This window comes from Scyliorhinus torazame, chromosome 22 (assembly GCF_047496885.1).
Source record: "Scyliorhinus torazame isolate Kashiwa2021f chromosome 22, sScyTor2.1, whole genome shotgun sequence".
In the NCBI taxonomy this organism is placed as follows: domain Eukaryota; kingdom Metazoa; phylum Chordata; class Chondrichthyes; order Carcharhiniformes; family Scyliorhinidae; genus Scyliorhinus; species Scyliorhinus torazame.
The window spans coordinates 52743197-52753957 of record NC_092728.1 but is presented as its reverse complement, the minus strand read 5'-3'; the positions used below and the strand labels follow the sequence as shown (position 1 = coordinate 52753957).

The 10761-nt window shown below is 47.5% G+C and overlaps 1 protein-coding gene across 3 annotated transcripts in view; it reads right to left on the bottom strand.

The window, feature by feature from the left end:
• Positions 1-254: 254 nt before the first annotated feature.
• Positions 255-10761, bottom strand: part of abca2 (ATP-binding cassette, sub-family A (ABC1), member 2) — a 739176-nt gene continuing 728669 nt past the window's right edge. For all 3 annotated transcript variants that reach the window (XM_072488215.1, XM_072488216.1, XM_072488217.1), the window contains one exon: positions 255-4394. In XM_072488215.1, the coding sequence (XP_072344316.1) occupies positions 4359-4394 (36 nt within the window). In that variant the 3' untranslated portion in view covers positions 255-4358. The remainder of the gene's footprint in view (positions 4395-10761) is intronic.

The window sequence follows — 10761 nt, the reverse complement described above, 5'->3', positions numbered from 1 at the left end:
AACAGAACCTCATGAAAGCCCAGTTGGGGCTCCTTGTCGGTCCTTCGGTTTTAGCACAGTGGCAAATACAGTACTGCTCAATTCTGTTTTTAAGAAGCTTATGATTCTTTAAACTGCGATCAACAGAGCTTGGTCAAATATCAGGGGAAGTTCACTATTGTGTAACGGATGGGATGAATTTGATGAGGTGATAGGCCTTTTCTCATTCCCAATTTATATTCACAATCCAAATGAAAAGGCAAAGCCTCTCTGAAAACGTTTTATACAACAAAACAAATATTTATTTTGTTCTTGCTAGCAATATACAGGCCATTCTGTCATTGCCCCAAACTGAAGAAATTACAGTAATGCAGGCGCTTCTAGCCCAACAGTCAGAAATACCCCATAAAAGACAAGACACACACACAGGAATGTGCAAAAATGACACTACTTAACACGTCCACTGCTCTCACCAACAGGCACGTTGACAATTCCACTGACACACAAATAAATCGATGGTCTAAAAGCACATCTCAGCAGGCCTGACACAGGAAACTTTGCAAAAACATACAAGAATGCACGAGATTCTGAAGAAGAGGGAGACACTGGGCAAAATTGATGAAAAGCTTTTGAAAAGAATTCTATTTGGGAAGCTGGGAGCTGTATTTCGGGAAAAGTCCTGGGGGGCCCTGCCACTGTTGAAAGATTAAGAGGGGTGAGACACAATATGAATGGTACCAAAGTTTGAATTGGGCATTTGCTCAGACCAGCAATGTGGGGGCGGGGGGGTTATAGCCATTAAGCGCTACTGTTAATTCCGTTGCATTGTTTGTGTGCTATTATTACTTTACCTTGCGATGCTCATGGTACTCGGCTTGTATCATCACCATCTTCTGACTGGGACCAAACAGACCAACTGTTATCAATCCTTTATTAAAAAAATATATTGACACCCATTTTGGAGTGGCTTGTTAGTTATATGGCTTTGCTACTTTGGAGGCAATGCAGGAAGACCCATGATAAAGGGTCAATTATAGAGAACAAAAAAAAAAGGGAAATCCTTCCGTTTCCTTTGTTTAAAAAAAAAATCATTCAATTGGCAACTGAACTTAAAAATTCAGTTAAAAATTGTGCGAAGGGTTTATATTGTACAGTCCAGCTGTCCCTAATGGTTACGTCTGTTTATGCCACTGTGACCATTTCTAAGATTAAGATGGAAATACTTTATTTCCTTAAGTGGGATGTATGTTGGTGTATCAGTGGAAATGTAATAACCAGTTCTGCCCCGGGATACTTTAGCCAGCTATAAATTTAATTCTGCTGTATCACACTTCTGGGTTCAGTGGTTCTACCCCGTCCCCTTCAATAACTCCCATCATCATCTCCTGTTAATCAATATTTCACAAAGGAACCAGGAAGGGAATGTCACAAGAGAAAACTGTAAGGATGCGAAAGTCAATAGTTCAGTTTGGGTGACTATTGGATCTGGTTCCTGCTGAAGGGTCTCGTTTTATATTGGATTTTCTTTTCTTTGCAGCCTACAGAAATCCATGTTTCTCAGACTTGATGTTTTTATTTTTGCCAAGTTTTTCTTGAGAACCTTTTTCTCAGGCAAGTTGCAGGCTTCCAAACATTCAGGTCCCTTGTGTTTAAGTGCATGGCATGAGGTGTGACATTACACGGCTGCAAGGCACAATACAATGTCAGAGTTCAAGCAGTTCAACTTTTTAAAAATAAAACAACGCAACGTAATTCGTTCACACTTAACGAAGAAATTGTCAATCGAATGAAAATGAAAATGCGGGAGGTGGAGAAAAAAGAACGAGCGAATAGAGAAAAGCAAAATTTTCAGGTCACTTTCAATTAACCTTTTAAAAGTCTGTCTTCTAATGTCAGAATTAAAAATGCAGATTAAGTTCTATTAATACAAAAGAAAAATTCCTCACTGATTATTCTTTATTTTCATTGCACAGCTTGACATGGAGATGTACCGCAAGATAACAATCAACTTAAAGCGTCGCCTCTCCTCTCAAGCGGCAATTTCATCATTTAATTGCAAAGCTCTGACTGACGAAAAGTACCAACGTTTGAAAAGAAAAGAGAAAGGTCACTCCCCAGTTCCACGGAATGACTGGGATGCAGTAATCTGAGGCTCATTTGGGTTTCTGGGCTGTCTCAGGTACTTGGGTGTGGCCAGTGCCCGAGGGTCACCACCGTATTGGAGGCTCAGCCATATAGTCACATCCACCTGGCTGACAGACCGTCAAGCATCGAAGGCGGACGCAGACATTCACCTCAGGTCACTTCATCTCAGCATCTCATCAGAATTGGTGGCCAACGTGAATGTCACTTTGATATTAGGATTGGCGTGGGAAATGCTTCAGGACTATAAGGGGAGAAAAAAAAGCTTTCAAGGCATCCATTTGAAATGCGAGTTAAATCTTGATGCTTTTGTTTTGATAAATTGAAATAACCAGGGGCATTAGTACTGACTAACCAGCTCTAATAACAGCAGTTCAGGGTTATAATTAGATCCTTTGTTGTGTTGCCAATGCTTATTTTAAATAAAGCACCATCAAGGGAAGTCACAGTACGGTACTGCAGTTCATTGTAAACACTCAGATTTTTCAACATGCACGCTTCATGTTTGGGGTGGGAGACATTGCTTTAGTTGGAAAGATTGGCTCTCCTTTGGCTATGCGATCACTTGGCTCAGCGTGTCCTTTGATTTTGTGCCAGACGTTATGGCATCGTTTCGTTTAAAAAACAAATTTATATCCATTTTAGCTGCTGAGGGATGCATTGAAATTTGAGTGCAATAAAATTTAAAATACTTCAATAGGGTTTTATTTTATAGCCAAAAGGTTCTTTATTCATTTTCTGTTACACCTCTGCGTTTTACTGCGGTCTAGCAGGTACTGTGCCTGGGCTGTGGCAAACACATACCCGTTGGAACATTTACAAGATCAAGAATAAATGACCACAAATTAAAATCAATATAAGGTTGCCAGAACCATTTTGCAAATCGCTGCTTCAGGACAAAGAAGACTGAGTTAATAGAAGGCAGCCTCGGAAAATAGTAACTAGCGTCATACATTATCCTGTTCCTTATAGTTTGTGCTGTCAGAATTGACCCTTTTTATTCAGTGCTCTTTTGGTGTGAGTGACCATTGCGAGGTGGAATAAATCAGGTTGATTTGATTTTAATAATGTGTTAATATAAAGAGGATGGCCAAATACGTTAAGTAGAGACCTGAAGGACACACTGGTTGCTAGGAAAGGCGACAGGTTGAAGAAAAGTAAGGACAATGTCAGTGCCAGGGCGGTGGGGAAAGATTTTAGTTTGCCCTTCTTTGGTCTGGAAATTCTAAGTCATAGCACATGGGTAAGTTAAAAGAAATGCTCATGATGTGTCTTATTTGTAAGTAGTCACATTGGGGTTGACTCAAAGGTGTAAGAATGTGCTTATGTATGTATGTACTTTTCTAGAAATAGAGTTTGAAAAAATACAAGCAAATTTGAATTTCTAGAACACTGCACATTGAATAGTAATTCAAAAGATCACGTCTCTCCTAATTCGAAACCGTAAACCCAAACATTTATTGAAAGCTGGACTGTCATTGTTGAACAAACTATCGATTCTTCCCTATAATGCACCAATTTACTGTACAATAAACACGAATAGCAATTTAAGCTTGCTCTAAGCATGCTAAATTTGAGTTACTGTTATGTGTACATTAAATGGTGTGGCACTTCAGATTTTGCAAGATTAGGCCTAATTTGTAACCTGGATTTCATTGTACAGATTTTCGGCCATTGATAGACCCTGGATACATTGAATAGTTTCATGCATTTGTTGCAATATTCAAGGATTAAATATCTGAGTGTTTACAATGCTTTTGTAATTGAAAATAAGGATCCTAATTATTTGCTTTTCACTTCTACACTTTTCTTAAAAATAATTTTTAAATATTCCAATACAAAGCAGACATGTATTATACACTATGTTTCCAACAATGCATCAAAATAAAACAACTCTGCATTAAATAAAATGCAACACTCATGTTCATTGGAGATCTACTTTGCCAAAATGACCCAGAAGCAATGCATGGGTACCAAACCCGCTCGCACCATCGAAGCAACGTGCTCTGCTGGTTAACGGGTTCAACGCCTCCTCCGAATTGCTTCATCGCGAAGCAACTATTGACCATACAGATGGCCATTTCCACCACCGCTGCCACCATCAATCCACACCCCTCCCCCCAAAACCCCACACCCTTCTGAGCACTGCCTTTAGTCTTGCACTGGGATAATGCAAAGTTCTTAAATGTCCTGTACACAGTCTTCAGAGTTGGAAATCTTCACCGGATTTCAAACACTCAGCACAGTGTGTCCGTGTTGAACGAAAGCTGCGCCTGAAGAACGAGAGAAAAAGAAGAATGATGAAAAATCTGATTACATCCATCAAGAACCACGTGATAAAACTATACTTTCGAACAGACAAATTTGATAGGCAAACAAAGACCAGCTGGTCCAGCAAGCCTGTCCCACACCAAGATAGTTGCAGCACTTTGACTAGACACTGCTTTCCTTCTGTGGACGGCAGCATATCTCCAAGCTCTGTTAACTCTGTGAGAACACAGTGATTCAGCGCGTGGTCCACTAATCCAGTTCACTGGATATACACTTGCCTCTTCCTCTCCATACATACCATTTCATATTGACAGTCAGTATATCTTGGGGGTCTGGTCAGTGTACCAGCATTTATAGCTGTAAGCCCTTTTGACCCTCATCTCATTTAGCTAAGGGGCGGGGCATGCCAGGTCTTTTAAAGCTAATGGGAAGAAGGTCAAGTTATCACTTCTGCCTCTCCGCCTTTTGCTTGTCCGTTTGGTGGAATTTGTTTGATCAATTGTACACTGGCTGCAATTGGGCGGTTTGGATGCTCGAGAATTCCTCACAATTCGGAGAATGACTTCACAATAAAATAGCAGTTTCAGTAAGGAAGCCAACCAAGAGGTCTGATTGCGTCTGGCAGTGGGGTTAGTATGTGTTTGTCCCAGTGGAGGGAGCCACGCACCCCAGCACACTGTATCTGACATCTGAGGCTGTGGTGAATATATTCACCAGATAGGTGATATGCCTTTAAGGTTTGGTGTGATATGCCTTTAAGGCTAGGGTTGGAACCCCGGTGGGCTACGCCTCTGGCTCTGCCTCCCCGGGGCTGTATATAATGTTGCGTCCAGTGGGTGGTGCTCAGTCTGTACTGAGGTCTCTGGCTAGCTAAGTTCTTTGCGTATTAAAGCCTTCATTCACTTGATCTCTCTCTCGTGTCATAATTGATGGTATATCTGAGGCGAATGGGGTTTCCATTCTGGAGCTGCGATCCCACCACTCAAGGGGCCGTCAAATTCTTCGGGCCCAGGGAAAGGGCGAGGGTAGAAAGATTTCCAAACAGGTTTTGTTGTCTGGAAATTTGAAGTTTTACACCGGAATCCTACAGTCAAGAGTTAAATTGTGATTCTGGCCATTGGTTTAAAGGAATTCAAGGCAACAGTAGAGTTGTGAGGCTTTAACTACATCACAAGAGCCTTTCAACAAGAGAAAGATGGGTGGGGAAGGTGACTAATGTGCTTCTGGCATCCACTGCATAACGTACCAAACAGCATCATTCTGTGAAGCTTCTCTTTCACTTAAAGGGGCCCAATTATTTGGTTAATTATACATTACAGTATATTACACATCAATGGATGTACTCTTCAGTTTGAACAATTTACTGCAAGTCAACAGTCACACAAGGATGAAGATACTGACTAGCAAATCCTTAGGTATTGGTACAGAACCACGGCCACGTTAAATGTCACTGCCTAAAATAGCTCATCGGCAAATTGAAGGGTTCCACCCAAGATGGCAGCTGTTTACTCTGTACTTTAAAGAGCTGGTCACCGTTAGTTGTTAGGGGGAGGGGTTCTTTTGGTTTGGCGGGGAAGGAATCTGGGTGGTTTGTTACTGTTTTGCTGTTATGTATAAAACTGGAAAATGTTGAATAAAAATATTTTTAATAAATAAATAAAATTGCTCATTGTGCAAAGCGCAGGCATTCTGACACAATAAATGCAAGTATTACCTCACTTTTACCGTTGTTGGAAGCTTCACTCACAGGGCGGGAAAATCGAGTCATGACATTGCATGTTCCCTCAGCAAGAAAGGTGGGCTGATGGAAAGGTAGCTAATGTGTGTGCGGCACCCTTTTGAAGTGAGTTGCTCAATGCACTGAGTGCCACAATTAATTGCGAAAATACCCCCCTCCTTGGGAGGGGGGGGGGGGTAAAGCAGGATTAGGTTATTGAGTTGGTTGATCAACCATGATCATAATGAATGGCACAGCAGGCTCGAAGGGCCGAATGGCCTCCTCCTGCTCCTATTTTCTACGTCGATGGTGCTTATGTCAAAGGAAAACTGCCATTTTAAGGTTGCAAGCTGGCACGTGCGCAGTTTGCTTCCCCCAGCAATCCTGCCAAATAAAAGAGTTTGGAATTGAACTGAGGCCGCTTTCTTCAGCTATAAGCAGGCAGCAGGCATATCACAAGGTGGAATGTGTACTAAAAAAACTGCTTTAGTTGTGGTCACGGTGATGGAGGGTAGAAAACAGCTGTGCTGGTGACGGGCACGTTCCTTGGCCAACTCCGATTTGCTTTTCCCAATCGCAATTTGAGAGAGTGGATTTAAACGACCTCTGCCCGTCAATCTGTAGAATCCACCTGTGGACTTCCGGTTGCGGCTATGCCTAGGTAGGTCGCACGTTTGGCAGCTCCCGCCGGGAACGGACTTTTGGGCTCTTTAGAGGAGCCCCAACGGCAATTGTTCGACGGCTTCCAGTGTGGGAAGGTGACAGCAAGGTCCCCCCGACAGTATATGGATTGGACCAGGAGTGGAGCGGTTAAAAAAGTGATCCTGGTGCAGCGGAAAGTGCGAGGGAGGAAAAGCAAGATGGCGGTGGGTGGAGACCAAGCAGCGTGGGCGCAGTGGTCGTAGGAACAGCAGGAGTTTCTTAAACACTGCTTCGAGGAGCTGAGGACAGAAATGCTGGCGCCAATGAAGGCGGCGATTGAGAAGCTTGTGGAACCCCAGAAGGCCCAAGGGGCGGCGATCTGGGAGGTGCGGCAAAAAGCCTTGGAGAACGAGGACGAGATCTTGGGCCTGGCGGTGAAGGTGGAGGCGCACGGGGCGCTGCACAAGAGGTGGGCGGAAAAATTTGAGGACATGGAGAATAGGTCGAGGAGGAAGAATCTTCTGATTCTGGGTCTCTCTGAAGGAATGGAGGGGCCCGATGCTGGGGCATATATGAGCACGATGCTCAATTCGCTGATGGGCGCGGGAGCTTTCCCGAGGCCCCTGGAGCTGGATGGGGCTCATCGGGTCCTGGCAAGGAGACCCAAAGCCAACAGCCGCAAAGGGCTGTAGTGGTGAGGTTCCACCGCTTTATGGACAGAGAGTGTGTCCTGAGATGGGCCAAAAAAGAACGGAGCAGCAGGTGGGAGAACACGGAGATCCGAATTTACCAGGACTGGAGTGCGGAGGTGGCTAAGAAGAGGGCTGGTTTTAACCGGGCAAAGGCGGTGCTCCATCGGAAGTGGGTGAAGTTTGGGATGCTGCAGCCAGCACGATTGTGGGTCACGTTCCAAGATCGGCACCACTATTTTAAAATGTCTGATGAGGCATGGAACTTTATCCAGACTGAAAAGTTGGACTCAAACTGAGGGTTTGTCGTGGGGGGATATTTACTGTGTTTGGGGAATGTTCTTTTTGTTTTTTTTGGGGGGGGGGGGAGGGCGGTGCTGGAGAAGAGCGCACACTGACTGCCAAGGGATGGGGAGATTCTCACACTGGGGGGTCAATGGAATGGCAGGAGAGGCCGGGGTCAGCAGGAGTCAGCTGACGTACGGGAGTGCCTTGGGGGGAGCAAAATGGCTAGATGAGGATCTAGCGGGGGGTAGGGGGGGAGGGGAAATGGGATGCTGCTGCATTGGCCAAAGGGGAGCTGGAAGTAGGAGAGGGGTAGTCGGGGCGGGAGTCCGCCGCCTGGGGGACTGGAGGGTGCGGGAGGTGCGGGCACGTGGCTGGCCTAGAAAAGGAGATGGCTAGTCGGCGGGGTGGGGGGGAGCCCCCCCCCGATCCGGCTGATAACTTGGAGTGTGAGGGGCCTGAACGGGCCGGTCAAGAGGGCCCGGGTGTTCGCGCACTTAAAGGGACTGAAGGCAGACGTGGTTATGCTCCAGGAGACACATCTGAAGGTGGCAGATCTGGTTAGGCTGAGAAAGGGATGGGCAGGGCAGGTCTTTCAGTCAGGGCTGGATGCGAAGAACAGAGGGGTTGCAATACTGGTGGGGAAGCGGGTGTCGTTCGAGGCACTGAATATTGTAGTGGATAATGGAGGTCGATATGTGATGGTGAGTGGTAGGTTGCAGGGGGTACGGGTGGTACTGGTTAACCTATATGCCCCGAATTGGGATGATGCCGGATTTATGAAACGCATGCTGGGTCGGATTCCGGATCTGGAGGTAGGAAGCTTGATAATGGGAGGGGGACTTCAACACGGTGCTGGACCCAGCACTGGACCGTTCTAGGTCCAGGACGGTTCAGAGGCCGGCTGCGGCCAAGGTGCTTAGGGGGTTTATGGACCAGATGGGGGGAGTGGATCCATGGAGGTTTACCAGGCGACAGGCCAGGGAATTTTCCTTCTTTTCCCACGTCCATAGAGCCTACTCCCGGATAGACTTTTTCATTTTGAGTAGGGCGCTAATCCCAAAAGTGGAGGAAACGGAATATTCGGCCATAGCCATTTCTGACCACGCCCCGTATTGAGTGGAGCTGGAGTTGGGGGAGGAGAGGGACAGCGCCCGCTGTGGCGCCTAGATGTGGGACTGTTGGCGGATGAGGGTGTGCGGGGGTGTATTGAAAGATACTTGGAGGCCAACGACAACGGGGAGGTGCAGGTGGGGGTAGTTTGGGAGGCGTTGAAGGCGGTGGTCAGGGGAGAGCTAATCTCCATTAGGGCCCACAGGGAGACGAGAGAGGGGAGGGAGATGGAGAGGTTGGTGGGGGAGATTTTAAGGGTGGACAGGAGGTATGCAGAGGCCCCCGAGGGGCTACTTAGGGAGCAACGGAACCTCCAGACGGAATTCGACCTGTTGACCACGGGGAAAGCAGAGGCACAGTGGAGGAAACCGCAGGGGGCGGCGTATGAGTATGGGGAGAAGGTGAGTCGGATGCTGGCACATCAGCTTCGTAAGAGTGAGGCAGCGAGGGAGATTGGTGGAGTCAAGGATAGAGGGGGGAATACGGTGCGGAGTGCAGTGAGAATAAACGAGGTATTTAGGAACTTCTATGGAGATCTGTACAGGTCTGAGCCCCCAGCTGGGAGGAGGGGATGCGACGATTCCTGGATCAGCTGAGGTTCTCGAGGGTGGAGGAGGAGGAGGTGGCTGGTTTGGGGGTGCCGATTGGGCTGGAGGAGCTGGTTAAAGGATGGGGAGCATGCAGGCGGGGAAGGCCCCGGGGCCGGATGGGTTCCCGGTTGAATTTTACAGGAAATACGTGGACCTGCTGGGCCCGTTGCTGTTGAGGACTTATAATAAGGCGAAGGAGGGGGGACCTTGCCCCCGACAATGTCCAGGGCGCTGATTTCTTTGATCTTGAAGCGGGACAAGGATCCATTGCAATGTGGATCGTATAGACCGATCTCGCTCCTCCTCAATGTTGACTCTAAGTTGCTGGCGAAGGTGCTGGCTACGAGAATTGAGGACTGTGTCCCGGGGGTGATTCATGAGGACCAGGCGGGATTTGTGAAGGGTAGGCAGCTAAATACAAATGTGCGGAGGCTCCTCAATGTGATTATGATGCCCTCGGTGGAGGGAGAAGCGGAGGTAGTGGCAGCTATGGATGCGGAGAAGGCCTTTGATCGGGTGGAGTGGGAGTATCTTTGGGAAGTGTTGCGGAGGTTTGGGTTCGGGGAGGGGTTCATCAGTTGGGTCAGGCTGCTATATAAAGCCCCGGTGGCGAGTGTGGCCACGAACCGGCGGAGGTCGCAGTACTTTTGGCTGTACCGGGGGACGAGGCAGGGGTGCACCCTATCCCCCTTGTTGTTTGCACTGGCAATTGAGCCGCTGGCCATGGCACTGAGGGAGTCCAGGAAATGGAGGAGACTGGTCGGGGTGGGGAGGGAACTCCGGGTGTCGTTGTATGCCGATGACCTGTTGTTGTATGTTGCGGATCCAGTGGAGGGGATGGCGGAGGTCATGCGGATCCTGAGGGAGTTTGGGGACTTTTCGGGGTATAAACTCAACGTAGGGAAGAGTGAGCTCTTTGTGGGGCATTCAGGGGACCAGGGAAGGGGGATAGACGAGCTACCGCTGAAGAGGGCGGAAAGGAGCTTTCGGTACCTAGGGATCCAAGTAGCTAGGAGCTGGGGGGCCCTGCACAAGCTCAATTAGACGCGGTTGGTGGAGCAAATGGAGGAGGATTTTAAAAGATGGGATATGCTGCCACTCTCACTAGCGGGTAGGGTGCAGTCGGTCAAAATGACAGGCCTCCCGAGGTTCCTCTTTGTGTTCCAGTGCCTTCCCACTATGATCCCCAAGGCCTTTTTCAAACGGGTAAGCAGGAGCATCATGGGATTTGTGTGGGCGGATAAGACCCCGAGGGTGAAGAGAGTGTTTCTGGAGCAGGGACGGGGGGGGGTGGGGGCTGGCGCTGCCGAATTTGTGTGGCTATTATTGGGCT